At 56.3% G+C, this 15,989-nt stretch overlaps 1 protein-coding gene across 8 annotated transcripts in view; it reads left to right on the top strand.

Annotated features, from left to right (window-relative positions):
* Positions 1 to 11,605, top strand: part of SFXN5 (sideroflexin 5) — a 130,338-nt gene extending 118,733 nt beyond the window's left edge. For 7 of the 8 annotated variants that reach the window (XR_004033425.1, XM_030828395.1, XM_030828398.1 and 4 more), the window contains one exon: positions 8,547 to 11,605. Coding sequence is in view for 7 of the 8 variants with exons in the window: in XM_030828395.1 (XP_030684255.1) it covers positions 8,547 to 8,624 (78 nt within the window). In the remaining variant the exon portion in view is untranslated. The remainder of the gene's footprint in view (positions 1 to 8,546) is intronic. The other variant, XM_003262539.4, reaches the window with a different exon arrangement.
* The last annotated feature ends 4,384 nt before the right edge of the window (positions 11,606 to 15,989 follow it).

Here is a 15,989-nt window from a genome sequence, read left to right as displayed (position 1 = left end):
TCTGGTGGTGTGTTTTCTGTGTTGCATCTTCCTCCTTAGGACAATAGACCTTTCTCCCTTCCCTGACACAAGGTGTCCCTGTGGCTGAGAACTGGTGCTCTTTATCAACACCTAGTACAGAGTGTGGCTCATCTGGGTTCACCTTGACTTTGTTGGTCCCTGCTTCTCCCACTCTTCCAGGGTTGATGCGAGGCCAGAGACAATGTCTAGGGCACATTGCATCCCTCCTGAGTCTACAGCAGCATTCAGCGTCTCCCAGAGCAGGGGCCTCCTCCCCTCCAGTCTCAAATCCATCTCCTACTTTGCTTGGAGATGTTTGTTTGGGGTTTTTCTCGTTTACTGGTTTAATCAGTCCCTACTGAACTCTAAAGTGGGCTATTTTTGCCGTCAGAAATCTGCTGCCTCCCCGCCCGCTGCTTTCTTGGAGTTTGCCCACAGGACCCCCCAGGAGGGACGGATGGGAATGGCAAAGCCGCTCAGAGCCTAGAACGCCAACGCCACCTGTCATGTTGCCTGTTCCCCACACCCCCACCCCAAACCTGCGCGTGCACACAGGCTCGCACACATACACGTGCACGCAAGAACATGCACACATGCCCGGGTGACAGGCCTCGGCGGGGCTGCCTGACAGCCTTTTCCCCACAGTTCTTCTTTCCAGGACTTTCCAGGACCTTCCAGGACACCTAGCTGAATCCAGGACAGGGAGGGAGAAGGCTTGGTTGTGCAGAGCTTCCATTAAAGGCATTAATACGTGCAAAGTGGACCATGCCTGACCTGCAGCAAGGCTCAGCCCTGTGAGCTGAATGAGCGGGGCTGGGGCTGAGTGTGGGGACCCTGGGTCCTGTCCTCTTTACACAGCATCATGCAGGTTTTGTAAGCCTCCAAAAGGCCATCCTATCCATTTTGTCATGCTGGCACCAGGAGATCTTAGAAAATCTTCCCAGCATACATATGGGGAAACTGAGGCCTCAAAGCTTAGAAGATAGAGGACAGAGAATGATTCTGAGATTGGTCCACCAGAGGGCACCCAGGAATGGTGCAAAGCTCCAAAATGGTAGGGGGCAGGGTGTGGTCTGAGCACTTGCTGGGTACACGTAGCACAGGGGAGCCCGAAAAGTGTAAGACAGGATTCTTGCCCACGAGGCACTTCAGTGTCACTTAACTCAGCTGTTACTGAGGACCTACTGTGTACAAGGCACAGGGATACCGAGCTGCCTGGAGCGGCTCACAGTGGGGTGGGGCAGGGGACTACTGTAGTCACCCCTGTTTAGAGTGCAAATGAGCCTATGCCTGGGGATGGGATGGAGATAAAAGCTTGTGCTGGGGACACAGAGGCAGCAGCAATGGATTTGGTCTAAGAAGATCAAGGGAGGCTTCCTGGAGGAGGCAGCCTTAGAGGGTCAGGATATAGCCTGGACTCAGGACTCAAAGCGTATACTTAGAACGTACAGAAAATGGACAGCAGTTGATGGGTGAAGAAGCTGGAGAAAGTCCCAGAAGGCCTGGAGTGTCCAGCTGAGGGTTCTTTCACTGAGAAGGTAGTGGGAGCCCAGAGCCAGCACCAGAAGCCTAACTCAGGGGTCCAGGGGTCTAGGCTTAGGCCTCAACTGCTCCCCAGCCCCAGCCTAATGCCTCTGCTCTTCAAAGACACTCAAGATAGCTCTCCTAAAGGTGGGGCCTGGATGTGTGTGTGATGGAACAGGACATGAGGCCTGCCCAGCCCTGGTGAGAAAGGATGGGATGTTGGGCCCAGTGGACAAAACGGTCCCAGGCCTGGCAGAGGCCTCAGGCACACAGGGTCAGCCAGGTGCCTGCTTGGGCTTTGGGCCCTGTGACAATGTCACCACCTTCTGCAGACCCTCAGAAGCCCAGACCTCTGCCCAGGAGCAAGTGGTGGCTTTGAGCTATGTCACAGGATCACACTGAACACCCCACCCCCGCTAGCCCCATGCCTTTGAAAAGGAGGCAGAAAAGCCATCAGAAGAAAGGCCAGGAGGAGGAAGTTCTTTGTAGTAGGTAAAAGCCCCCAAGAATGGGGCACAGGCGGGGGATCCAGTTTCCTGTTTATGTCTCTGCACCTTAGCTCCAGGTTCAAATATGTAAACTATCCACTGGCCTGGCTGCAGGTGTGTGTGTGCTCCCAGGCTGTAGAGGCAGAGGTGGCCCCAAATGCATTCCTGACTCTAGCCCCCCACCCACAGTGAGCCAGGAGACAGAGACAAATAGCTCAAGGTTAACCCTTCCCACGCCACAAGGGAAGGTGCTTGGCTGTTCTAGCTGGGCCTTAGGGTGCCCGGGAGGCTGGGGAGATAGATGCTGGATAGGATGCTCCATGTCTGGGGATATCTCCTGGAGGGGCAGCAAGGTCTGAGGGGGGTTGGGAGGATGGGGTGGCACTCTGATACGGAGAGGGGCACATCCCTAGGAGGCTGGCTGGGAGCTGGTGTGCAGGTTCTGCCTGGGAGTCAGGGAGCGCTAGCAGGGCGGCACTGCTTCCTTCATGGCAGGGCAGGGTGATCCTGGCAGCCCACTTCTGTGGCGGGGGTGACCATCAGCCAGTGCTTCATGATCCCTGCAGCCCCTGCCCTCCAGGGCTTTGGCTTTCCATCCCAGACACCCCCTCCCTCGGGAGCCCCTGTTGACTGGCTCTCAGGTGCCCAGGGAGGAGCCTACCAGATGGAAGAGATGATGGCCCATGGATTCCAGCCCGCCCCGAGCTGGCTGCCTGGGCCTGGGCCACCCTTTCTCCCTATGGCCACTCCTTGTCCTCTCTCCTCATCCCCTTATCCCCAGAGAAGGCCCCTCAGAGCCAGTTTGTGGTCACAGCCAAGTCCCTGCCCCTCGACCCACTGCCCTGGGGCTCTGGCCTTCTGCGGGCTGGAGTTGGTCAGGCAGCAGGAAGGGATGCTCTATTGCCTTTGCTCAGACCTGAGTCACTTTCACTTATCCATGGGTCCAGAGGCCACTGCCAGGCAAGGCCCTGGATGTGGTTCCCTTGGAGAAAACTTGGCCCCACACTTACCTCAGAGAGGTGGTCTTCAAGGGAGACGCTTAGTTTTTGGTGGACAGAGGAGGAAACATCACATATAGGTGAGCAGGCAACTCAGGGGTTCCTGCCCCAGCCTCCCCCAGCCAAGCCCAGCAGGGAGGACCCCAGTGGTCCCAATACCCATGAGACCTAGAGATAGTGGCCACCGACCCAACACCTGGCCATGGCCAGAGAGCTGGAGGGGTCCTAACAAATGACCAGTTAAGTTGGCCTGGGATAGAGTGAGAGGCTGTGAACCAGGATCAGCATGAGGTGGGGGTCGGGCAATGTGGACCCCAGGCAGTCACTGAAATCCAGTTGCCAAGACCAAAGCCTCTCAGCCCTCACTGGGACAACTCTCAGAAAACTCTCTCTGACGCTCATGGCTGCTCAGTGTTTGTGGCACCCTCTGTCATTGCGTCCGCTCCTCGGGCTGGTCCCCCAAGGCTACCATCATAGGCTTGTTCCCTTCACTTGCCCTTCAAATGTGCCTATTCCCCAGGCCTTGGCACCCACCCCTCCATCTGCTTCCCTGGGCGAGCTCCTCCACTCTGAAGGCTCTGGCTATGCTCACACATCCTGGGCGCTTTCTCCTGCCCAGAGCTCCAGGGCCCTGGACCCATCTGCCTCCCAGGCCTGTCCACCTGGGGAACCCACTGGCACCCCAGACTCAATGTGGCCACTCCGAGCCTACCACCCCCAACCCTGGCCCATCCCCTCCCATATTCCCTCCGAGAATGGCGTCACCAGCCACCCCAGCTCCTGAGCTAGAATTAGGAGTCATCCAACGCACAGTCATCCTCAACACCTCCCTCTCACCCCCACGTGGAATTGGTCATCAACTCCTGTGGATTTCATCTTCAGAAAGGCTCCTCCTGTCTGCCCCCACTGGCAGCATCATAGGGCAGGACCTGGCACTTCTCTGATTCCCACAGATGCTCCCCAGGAGGCCTCCCCAACCCCTTCTTACCCCTCCAGTCCATCCTCCACACCCACTATCCCAAGAGAGACCTTTCTAAGACAGTCTAAGGCCAGGCACAGTGGCTCATGCCTGCAATCCCAACACTTTGGAAGGTGGAGGATCACTTGAGGCCAAGAGTTCAAGATCAGCCTGGACAACATAGCGAGACCCTGTCTCTGTAAAAATTTTTAAAATAATTTAAAACTTAGCCAGGCATAGTGGCATATGCCTGTAGTCCTAGCTACTCAGGAGGCTGAGGCAAGAGTTTGAGGCTGCAGTGAGCTGCAGTCACACTACTGCACTCCAGCCTGGGTGACAGAGCGAGATCCTATCTCAAGAAAAAAAAAAAACAGAGTCTGGGTTATGGTCCACTCCTGCTCAAAATCCTTCTGTGGCTCCCTATTGCCCTCAGATAAAATGCTGACACCTTCATGTAGCCTACAAGATTCTGCCTGTCCCAGCCGCACCTCCATTTCCTGTCACATTTCCATGTCCAACATTGCCCCGCCTCCCAGCAACAGGCCATGCTAGCCAGCTAGTACTTTTTTCTTCACCCAGCAAGCTTGGCCTGCCCTTTCTGATCAAAATCCTCCATTCTCTTCCTGGCTCACCTCCTCTGAGAAGTCTTCATTCCTTGTTCCCTCATCAATACATTGGAACTCCCAACCCCTCCCCAGTTGCCATGGCACTCTGCTTGTCTCTCTGGACTCCATCTGCTTTCACCAGCCAACTCCTCTCTAGACTTTAAGCTTCTAGAGGGCATGAGTTGGTCTTGTCCCCCTCTGTGTGCCCAGCCTGGGTGTCTGGAGTTGGTGACCATCAACATCTGCTGACAGGAGGGTGGACTGACTTGAAATGAAAGAGGAAGCCTAGGATGTCAGCTCTGTCCTGGGGCCCCTGCTCCTGATCCCTCAGCCACCTCCCCCAGGAGCCTTCCCACTGCCTGCATCTCCCCCTGCTCCTACCTGCTGCCCTGTGTGTGGCGGGGAGCCCATGGGAGATGGGGTGCCAGGAGGAGGAGGCCTCGGTCTCCCCCGGGCCAGCATGCTCTAGGCAGTGGGCACAGTGGGCCGTGGCCCTGCATGGTGGTGCTGAGCAGCCTCTCTGATTTTAATGTGGGCCTCAGTGCTTCAGTGAAAGCCGGCATGGGAAGTTGCTAATAATGGCACTAAAATAAAATATGCTACATCTGTTATGGGTAGCAGAACAAAATTAGCTGCTCACACCTCTGACATCCAAGATGTCTTAACTTAAAATACTCCTTGGCTTACTTTACATCATTTACTGATTATATTTAAAAGAAATACAATTTTGCAATTACTGTTCTTTCCAGCGTGATATCTATGCATCATTTTCCTTTTATGTTTATATATTTCTCCTTCATTAGTGCAGTCTGAAGGGTGATTAGGATTCTTCAAACATTTTACAGAGGTTAAACGTTGATTAAGATTTAATTATTACTGTAAATAGCTTGGAATGACATATGGTGCAAAAGCCTGACATATGTGCATTTGAATAAATGAAGTGCTATTTCCCAGGATGCCTCAGTAGCTGTTTAACAGCTTTCCCGAAGGGTTATGTTACACCTCATGGTAAGATTGCTGGGATGTTATATTTTGTTGGTTTTTGCAGCTGAAAGCTAAGAACAGTTTTCCAGTTTTTTAAAAACATTGAATATTTTAAATACCTAAATTGTTTTGCACAAATTTTTGCTAATTTGTCTAACTAGGTTAAACATTTTCAAAAGCATTTAGATTTTTAAGCGTGGGCGCTGTGCATTGTGTCAGTGGCAGCGTGGGGATGAGGGGAGCCGGCAGGGTGGAGGGGACTGGGGGTGGCAGGGGTGGGGTGGGAGAAGGTGGTTTGAGAAGAGGGGGTGGGGAAGAGGCCTGGGCCCTCAGCCTGGCTCTCCTCTGTTTGGCCCTCTCGGGTGACCAGACTTGGGTAATGGGATACCAGCGACTACAGAGGAAGGGTCCTCTCTTCTCCCACTGTGCCCACCAGCTCTAGTCCTCACTACACTCCCTCTTATGGGGACTCCACTGTGCACAGCCCGGACATGACAGAGCTCTCCGAAGGCCAGGCCAGCCTGTACCACCTTCTGTCCACTTCCCAGGGTTGCCACATCTTGACATATGGCGGGTGCATGGAACCAAGTTCAACCAACCTAAGTTGCAAGAGGCCTTGTGCCTCCTTGACTGTCCAGGGCAAATGTCTGGCGGGGACCTTCTCACTGCAGTAGTGTCGTTCTTACCTGCCCCCCTCAAGCTAGGGGCTCAGGCATCCCCACAGGCTCAGTCCCTGGAGATAAAGCCCAACATCAGGACTGATGTGGTGTCTCCAGGGGGACCCCGTCTTCCAGTGCCTCTTCTATTCCAGTGCTCTTTTCTTTCTGCCCATGTATTCCACACTGAGGGAGCACCTACTGTGGACCAGCATTGTGCTAGGCTTTGAGGACGCAGGGGCGAGACAGATCCGCACGTCCGCTGCCTCAGGGAGCTTGTGATCTAATGTGGAGAGGCGGGGATATGAGAAGTTCAGGGAGCTATGGGGGCCACAGAGGTGGCCACGCCCAGCCTGGGGGAGGGAAGGTGTCTAAAGCTGAGACACGAAAGATGATGAGCTGAAGACGGGAGAGCATAGTGGGGGCAGGAATGGAAGTAGGACGGGGTGTCTCTGGACAACTCAGGCAAAGACTGGAGTAGGGACAGAGCCCAGGGTGTGTGAGGAACCAAAGTCAGTCCATGTGCCCTGTGTCTCCAGTCCAAGGGGTAGGGTGGCGTGGGAGTCTGACTTGATCCCTGAGGATCAGGGTGCCATGGAGCCATTTCACAGTGAAGAGAGGCATGGGAAGACTTGCAGTTTAGAAGGCCGGCACTGGCTGTGGTTGGGGACGGACTGGGCTGGATGAGACCTTGTGGGGAGGGACGGGGAGAGAACGCAAAGAGGCTCCAGAGTCTTTGGGCAGAGCACCACTGGATGGCGGTGTCATTCCCGAGATGGGGAGCTGAGTGGGGCCAGGGGAGAGGGCAGGTTCATTTCCATTTCGGGTGGGTTGAGTTCAGGCTCCTGTGAGATGTCCACAGCAGTTTGGCAGGCAGGTGGCTGTGAACCTGAGGCTCTAGGGAGAAACAAGGCTGCAGAAATCTGGTGTGGGGGTAACCCAGGGCATGTGCAGAGAAGAGGGCCCAGCCAGGCCAAGCCCCAAAGACCCCGAGGAGCGTGCAGTGGGTGTCGTGAAGTGGGGGGGTGGCAGTGACCTTGGAGAGAAAGATTTTTCTGGAGTGTGGTGAGAACAGAAGCCAGATTTACTGTGGGTTGAAAAGTCAGTGGGAGGGAAGGAGGTGGACACAGCCAGTGTAGACTAAGTTTTTTAAAGAAACGTGGCTGCTGGGGAGGAGAGAGACCAGGTAGTAGCTGGGCCTGCCTTGGGATGAAGGGGAGGTGTCATCAGAGAAGGTTCCTGTGTGTGGAACACTAATGGGCAAAGGTGGGAGAGAGGGAGGATGACCCAGGAGGGGGCCCCAGAGTGGGCAGGGGAGGTGGAGCCAGGTGGGGTCCTGTCCTGCGAGGGGAGGGATGGCAGCTGTGGGGTGGGAGGAGGGCAGGTGCATGGACACGAAAGGCAGCGGGTTTGATGATGGGAAGCTGAGGGGTTCCCCTCTGACACCTTCAGCTTTTTCCCTGAATAAGAGGAAGTCTCACCTGCCTGGAATGCGTGGGAGCAGCGGGTGGGGTGGCCAAGGAGAGGAGAGCAGAGCAGGTGTCCGGTGGCCTCTGGAGAGTGGGCGAGGGAGCTGACCTGGCTATGGGGGCAGGGGTGGGGTGGTTGTCAGCAGTGGTTGGGGGTCCAGCCAAAGTCAAGGACAGAGAATTTTGAGGGTCTCCATTACATGGTCAGGTTCAAGTAGGAGTGGGGTGCATGGCGGGATTCTCCGAAGCAGGGCTTCTGCCAGCAGCGTGGGAGGGACCCTTGGGCTAGGGAGTAGCTGAAGGGATGGCCCCTGGAGTCCGGGTTGCAGGGGAAGATGTAAAGACTGAGTGGTGGGAGAGTGGAGTGTGGGCACTCAGGTCTAGGGGACTAGAAACAGAGAAGCAGGAGTGAGTGGGGTGCTGGAAGGACAGGCGACTGAGGAGCCCAGGAGGGTGGGGTTTGGATGGAAGGAGTTGAGGTGGAGCAGCCCTGGGTGGTCATCAGGTCCAGGGAATGGCCCTGGGCAGGGCTGTGGTGGGTCTGCAGTGCGGCGGACATGGTTCTTGGGGGTGAGGGAGATGCAGAACTCAGAGGCCAGTGTGTAGGATGTCCACCCACGTGGACACACCATCAGAAGAAAGAGACCCGGTCTGGGCTGGAAGGGATGCTGTGAGCCCCGTGGCGGGAGGGCGGTGGAGAAGGAAGATGTGTCACTAGGTAGGGCATGTGAGCCCTGGCTGGGGCGGACACGGGGGTGCAGGGGGCAGAGCTCTGGGGCCCAGGGTGGTCTTCACTGCAGCTCCCAGCCCCACTATTTGCCCCTTCCCACTCCCCCACTTTTCCTCTCTGTTCTCTCTTCACAGATTGAAACATCCCAGTTAGAGCCGGAGATAGCCCAGGCCACGAGCAGCCGGACAGTGGTGTACAACAAGGGGCTGTGAGGGTGGTCAGCGGCCTGGGGACGGAGCACTGTGCATCCGGGGAGCTGAGGGGCAGGGCCATAGACTCACGGCTGCACCTGCAGGGATCAGCACGCCAACCCCAGCAGTCCTGGGCCCCCTGGGAGAGTGCTCAACCTGCAGTGGAGGGAGACTGACCCATTCACATTTTAACATAGGCGAGAGGAGTTCTAACACATTTCGTACAAAAAAATAATCAAGTGCATTTCTGGGCCTTATGTGGGGTTGTCAAAACTCCACTCAGCACAATTATGTGTGAAGCTGAAAAATTGTAGAGGGCCCATGGGGTAGAATTAGAATCCTTTTATACTTTGGTTCCTTTTTTATTTTTATTTTTTATCAGAATCAAATCTGAGCCTTAGTTTCAGCTGACCAGAAGTGGCAGGAGGACAGGTGGAGGGGAGCCAGATTAGGCCTGGAGTTGGGCTGGTTTGGTGGCCAGGCTGGTAAATTTAGGATATTACAATGGCCAGCCCAGATGGCTCCCTGAGCTGGCATGGGGAGGGGAGAGAAGGTGGTCTGCACCCCACAGGATGAACTAGCCATGACTAGCGTCCTCAAGAAGTGGCCCAGGGAATCAGGGAGCCCTGGAGGCCTCCGCAAGATTCTGTGGGCAGCTGGCTCTGAATGTAGTCAGCCTACATCCATTCCAGAGCTGCAGAACCAGTCCCTCTGAGTGAAGCCCGGTGACCCTGGAGCTAGGGTCCCCCTTCGTGGAGCTCTAACTGATTCAGGGCCCCTGAAGTGACCCCAGCTCCAGGCAGGAAACCCTGAGAAGGAATGGTGCTTGGCAGGAACCATGGACCTGCACTTGGCCTCTTCGAGAAGATCCTCCTTCCAGGCCCCAGGCTGGATGCTGGGTACTGGGGCTGAGAGTAGAGCTGGACTGGGCTGGCTGCCTTCTGCGGAGCTTCTCCAGCCACCAAGGCTGCCTGCCCCATCCCATCCCTTTCTAAGCAGGAAGGTCTCATGCCTGAGAATGCCTAAGCCAGCTCCGTAGACACCTCTCAGAGAAGCAGCATCAACCCAGGAGCAGTGGGCCCTGGCTCTGGCACTAAATGGCAGTGAGATGTCGGACAAGTTCATTCCCTTCTCTGAGCCTCCACTCCCTGTCTGAAACCAGAAGACTGGATCAAGGGGTTCCCACTGGCTCCTCCAGCAAGACCTCGTCTTTGCCTGTCCTGCTCAGATGCTGGTCATCCTGGGCATGTGCCCAGTGTGGACTCTGGACTGGGAAGGGGGCAGGCCCCTCTGGACCAGCAGTTGGCCTCAGAACCTGGACCTTGCCTTCTGTATGTGACCCCCATATCCCGGGAGCAGTTGACCTTTGCCAAACACTTTACAGTTCTGGAGGAGGAGGTAACATAGATGCCTGGGCCTGATGGTGGGGCCATACTCGTGTGTCGCCTCTCACTCCTGCAGCCTCAGAGGCCCCTTGCTGCTGGCTCCCATCTCCCTCCCATTTGCAGACCAGGAAGGAAGAGCGAGGTGTACAGAGGGAAGCAGAGCCTGGGGTGGGTGTGAGCAGGGTGACCCCTCATCTGAAAGGCCCAAACCAGGGGGAATCACCAGCCTCAGTGCAGCCCCCTCCTGACCCCACCTAGAATGGAAGCGTCCACCTGCAGTCCCGGGTCTCCCTCCCCTGGGGTCTCCACCTCAGGGGAGACTTAGGCCAGAGGTGAACATTCATGTATAGGAAGAGGCCGCTGCAGGGTGGCATCTTAGGGCAGGGGAAGTGTGCTGAGGTGGGTCTTCCATGGGCATGGCTGTTGCCTCTCTGCCAGCCCCTGGTGCCCACCAGCTGGCTCTGCAGCACATTGCTCTGAGGGGCCTGCCATTCTCCTGAGGAGCAGCCCACCTGCTGCCTGTGAGGAGGGGGAGAAGGCTTAGACAAGCCTGGAGGACAAAACAGCGGGGGAGTGGGGGTGCCATGGTATTGGAGGGGCAGGACTTTTTGAGCCAATCCCACCAAAATGTGAATATGCCAGTGACTGCTGCGCTGTGCTGGTCTCTAGGCCTGGACTAGGTGCTGGCATGTCTGGGTCCTCTTTTGAAAAGCTCACCCTGCTCCTATCTATCATAGGGTTTTATTGTGCACTTTATCTTGGGACCAAAACTGCCTACCCACCCCCCTCCCGCCCTTCCCCTGCCAGAGACCTGGTGCCCTGGCCCAGCCTGTGGCTTCAGCATCGCATAACTCATTTTTGTCTCCCGGATGATTTCCGTCATGCTCCCAAATGCAGCTTCAGGTGAGCCGAGGGGTCTGCTCCTGTGGCGGTACAGTGGCAAAAGATCCAGATAGCCCCGGGTGAGGGTGACAGAGGGACAGTGGGCTATGCCACTCGGCCCTGGTCTGGCTTTGGAAAGCCCTGTGAGGGGAAACCTTCACCCAGCACCCATGCCCCACTCTGCTGAGGCCAGAGGAAGGGAGGCCTGAGGGACAGATTGGTTCATGCCTGGGGTGGAGGCTAAGCCTCACCCACAGTCAGGGCGGGGCTGGCCAGCTGTGCCAGAACACAACCCACGCCTGCAATGGTTCTCCATCCCTGGTGTCCCTGCCTGGCCCTCCTCTGGTCACTTCAAACATTCCCTCAGGCTTGGGGATGCCCTTCTTCCATTTCCAGACAGCAATGTGAGGGTGCAGGGACCAAGATGTCAAGCTGGCCATGGAGTCGAGTCAAGCTGGCTGATGGACCCCTTTCACCTCCTGGTTATGAGCCGACTTCTTTCGAGTTCTGGCCTCTGGCCTGGGAGAAGGGCAGGAGCCTAGAGGAGGAAAAAGGCCGGTGGACAGACCCAGGGTGGTCTTCAAGCCTGGCCCAGTGAGAGTGAGGCCCCCACACGCAAGCCTCAGCCACTCCCAGGGGCCTTTGCAGTGTCTTTTTAACCTCAGAAAATTTCTCAATCTATGTGATTTGTGTAATACTAATGAGCTTCGGGCAATAAATACGGGATTTAAAGCATCAGGGTGTGGTTTTGTGAATTGTGGGTGGGAAGAGGAGTGGCATATGGAACCCAGTGGGAAAAGGGAAGGACTGCCTGAGGATTTTGTGGAAAGACCTGCAGGGAAGGTGCAGACCTAGGTTCCAGGCTGGATCGGGCCAGCTGGGAGGCCCAGAGGGAAGGGTAGAGGAAAGGATGGAGACCATGTGAGGGCACAGGGCAGTGAAATTCTGCAGGACTCCCCTTACAGAGCTGTTATTGAGCACTCACTAAGGAGCCCGCCCTCAAGGAACATGAGTAAGTAAGACTTTTGGTAGATTCCCATACTGTTTATATCCATGAGGCTGGGAGGCCAGAGGGGGTCATTTCTGGACCACCTGGGGCCAAGAGAGGCCTCCTAGGGAGGGAAGGTTTGAGCCAAGTGGAAAGGTGCTTCATGGCTGCAGTGTGCATGGTACCAGCCCTGAGATCTCTGCCTGTTTTTAACTCCTCCACTATCCCTTGGGGCTAGGACTTGGGCATCTCCTGATAGCAATGGTTCCTCCTCTTCCAGGCAGCCCCCAGAGTTACCAAGTCCAGCCCTGCAGAGAAGCGGGCAGGGAGGTGGAAAGCCATCCTGGTTGGGGTCAGACAGACCCCAGTTTCAGCCGCAGCTTGGCCCAGCATGACGGGCTTCTAGCTAGACGCTTCCTTTATTCACCCATCAATTTGGTCAGACATTTATTGACACCTACTCTAACTGAGCCTTGGTGACCTTATCTATAAAATGCCAAGAACAGCATCACTCGGCTGGACTGTTGTAAGGATGGAAAGCTGGAGGAGGAATGTACCCAGACTCCTCTCCCCACTCCCAGGTGTGTGGGGGAGGGCCTGCCTCCCCTCCTGGGTGCTGGGACCTTCCCTACTAGAGAGAGAGAGGAGAGAAAGGGACAGGGGACGGAGCTGTTCGCAAGTGATGCCTCTGGGCCAGGAGGCTTCTGGTCTCTGGGGAATTTCTTTGCTAAGAGCTCCACAGGCCACAGCCTCCATCCGGGCGGGCGGAAATCCTTGACTCTCAGGACAGACACAAATCCCTCCTGGGAGCTGTTTGTTGTTTTTAGCTGGTTTGGGGGCTCAGCTCCTGCCCAGCCCAGAGATCATTAACACTCCAGGAATGTGGCCTCCCCTGCCCCCATCCCCTCCCGCCTGGCCCATCGGACCTCCCTCCTCTCACTCAGGCCACGGTTAGAAGGAGAGTCAGAATGTGAGGGGATGGAGGCCACGATGAGTGACTCTTCCTGATGCCCCAGGGGCCTAGCCTCATTTTCATAGCTCCCTCAGTCCCCTAAAGCTGCTGCAGCTTCTGCCATCTCAGCCATCCCTCTGCCACCAATTAGCTCCCAAAACAGGAATGCCTCAGCCACTTCCAACAAGGCCTCACCCCTGCACGCCCACCCTTCCCTGCAGAACCAAGAGTCTTTCCGGGCAGTGGCTGAAAAGTGTTCACTCTCCACCCTGCACACCGAGGCAGATGCTGGCAGCCTTGCCTAAGGCCAGGGCCAGTCTTCCCTTCCCCACGAGGACACCTCCTCAGCCACAGCAAGAATCTGGGGCCCACCCCAGTTCCCTGGGCCTCATGGAGGGGTGGAGAAGAGAACAAAGGGAAAGAGAAGATGGACAAATGGACAGACAGGCCCCAGACCACCAGACCCTCTCCTGGAAGACCCCATGTAAACCCAAGGGGAAGTGAGGGAAGGGGCCCGCCCTCCCTCCCAGGCCAATGGATGCTAGTTCTCCTCCTCTTCATATGTTAGCATGACACAGGGAGGGACAGTACAGCAGAGCCCTGAAGCAGCTCGATGTCATTAGAGAATAGAGAGGAGACCCAGGAGCGGCGGTGTGGCCAGGTGCTGCTGGGCCAAGGCCAGCAGAGAGCCCCTTGAGGCTTTAAGTAGAGAAGTGGAGTGACCTGGCTGCAGAGTGGAGGGTGGAGTGGTCACAGCAAGGCCGCTGGGGAGACTGGGTGAGGGGCCTCTGCAGCGGTCATGGTGAGGAAGATGGGGCCTGGGCCGTGTGGTGGGGATGGGGATGGGGAAGGAGAGAAGTGAAGATTCAGGACTGCTCAGCTCTCCGTGAGGGTGGCAGAGAGAAGTAAGGGATGACCCTAGGTTCCTGGCTTAGGCAGCAGAGAAGGGGCCATTTCTGAGCTAAGGCACAGAGAAGGAAGAAAAAACCCACAGGAAAGGGGATGCATTCCGATTTCCAAGGCATCGGAGGTTCCCGGGAGATGACCAAGTGGACACCAAGAGACGAAGTCTGGAGCTCAGGAGACAGGTAGGGATGGGAAATGTGGATGTGTCTGTTGTCCACATCTAGGGAGCATCTGGAGCTGGAGGAGCAGAGATGGCCACCCAGGTGGAAGGAGCTCTGAGGAGCCCCACCTCTGAGGCCTGGGCAGAGACAAGGAAGCTCAGCCATAAGGGAGGTGTGAGGGCTGAACCACGTCCTCCCAGAACTCATCTGTTGAAGTCCCAATGCCCCGTGCCTCAGAATGTGACTGTCTTTGGAGACAGGGTCTTTACAGAGGTAATTAAGTTAAAATGTGGTTATTAAGGTGGACTCTCATCCAAAGGAGAATCCAAAATGACTGATGTCCTTTTAAGAAGAGGAGATTGGGCTGCAGCCATGCTAGAGGAAGAAGCTCCTGTGAAGACAAAGGCGCTGTCCACAGGTCAAGGAGAGAGGCTTCAGAAGAAACCCGTCCTGCTAACCCCTGATCTCGGGCTGGCAGCCTCCGGTGCAGGAAGAAATAAATTTTGGTTTTCGAAGCTACTCAGTCTGAGGTGCTTTGTCGTGGCGGCCCAGCACACCAAGGCAAGAGGCGAGGAAGGCAGGGAGGGCGTGGCATTCCAGAGGACAGTGATGGGAGTGCTTCGGTAGAAGGGGCTTCCATGTACTTCACTGAGGCCGAGAGGTGAAGGGAGATACGGACCAAGGTGGGCCCCGTGGAGGACCCAGAGAGAAGGGCCTCAGCGGGATGTGGTCAGCGCAAAAGACAGATCTTCACAGGTCGAAAAGTCAGTAGGACTCCCACGGACGGCCGGCGTAGCTAATTCCTTCATGAAATTTGGCTGATGGGCAGAAATGGAGCATTGTGAGATGGAGCTGAGGGAGTGCTTAGAAGGTGGGCCCCTCAGGCAAGAATCAGAAGAGACCGTGTCGCAGAAAGAGAAAGAACAGCCTAGCAGTGAGCCGCTCCAGGCGGGGAGACTCTGAAGCCCAGGTTGGAGGTGGGGGTTAGGGGTAGGGTTCTCCTGGGCCAGGAGAGAAAGTGGCAGGTGGTGACAGGAGGCAGGTGGGGAGGAAGGGCTGGCCGCAGGCAGCGTGGGGTTGAGGGTGAGGAGCCCCCGCCCCTCCAGATCCACTCTGCATCTGTCCACCTGCTCTGTCCCTGGAAGCTCACTAAGGGCTGGCTGGCTGGCTTCCACCACCAGGAGTCCCAGCAGGAAACTGGGGGATTGGAGGAGTGACGCTGGAGGATTTTTTTCCTCCTGGTCCCTCCTGCCATCTCTGGGCCTCTCTGTACTGAAGGTTACAGCTCCTACCTGGGGGCCCTCTCCAGCCAGCTGTCTCCTCCAGGTTCCAGTAGCTGCCCCTGCCTCCTTCCTCTTCAGGCCTCAGGGCCATATGGGCTCCCCACTGTTACCAGCTCTGGGGTACTGCACCATCCCTGTGGGCTCCCCAAAATTTAATTGTTCCTGTAGTAAACTGTCCTCCAAGTGCTCTACCTGAAGGTACCATCTGACTGATGCAAAGGTGTCCCCTTCCAGGGCTGTCTCTGAAGGTGGAAGTAAGGCCCTCTGCTGAGTCAGGGGGAAGAGAGGCTTGGAGGGAGGGCGGCAGAGGACTTCTCAACAGGGTGAGGCCTCAGCTGAGGCTGACACCCGAAACATTGAGGGGCGCCATCCCGCACACCTGCCTGCTGTCCTCATGGACTCAACTGCACGGGCAGGTGGAAAAACAGGTTCAAGCAGGCTTTCAATTCTGCCAGGCAGGTGCAACCAAGGAATAGTGGGACAAGGATGTGTCAGAAAGAGAGTAGAGGAGGTTGTGGCTTGGGGGTCCCCGCAAGGTCCCACACTGCTGCAGAGGGAAAGGAGCGAGCCAGCAAATGGGAAGAGCTCAGGGTTCGACGGGGAAAGACACCCGAATGTGTGATTTGAGAGAAGGCCCCATTCTGGGCTCTGATCATCCCTGAGAGAGGGTGGTGAGGGGAAGATGAGGGAATGAGAGGCTGGGATGCCAGGTGGGTTGTCCATGCAGACCCCAAGGTCTGGGGGACAGGAAGACTGTAAGCCGTAGCCAGTTTTTAACAAATCAGGGGGCATGACCGGGCCATGCAGCCACAGACGGCACACGTGCACA

This window comes from Nomascus leucogenys, chromosome 14, assembly GCF_006542625.1.
Source record: "Nomascus leucogenys isolate Asia chromosome 14, Asia_NLE_v1, whole genome shotgun sequence".
Taxonomy (NCBI): Eukaryota; Metazoa; Chordata; class Mammalia; order Primates; family Hylobatidae; genus Nomascus; species Nomascus leucogenys.
The sequence above is the reverse complement of the archived record's forward strand: the minus strand, read 5'-3'. Positions and strand labels throughout refer to the sequence as shown.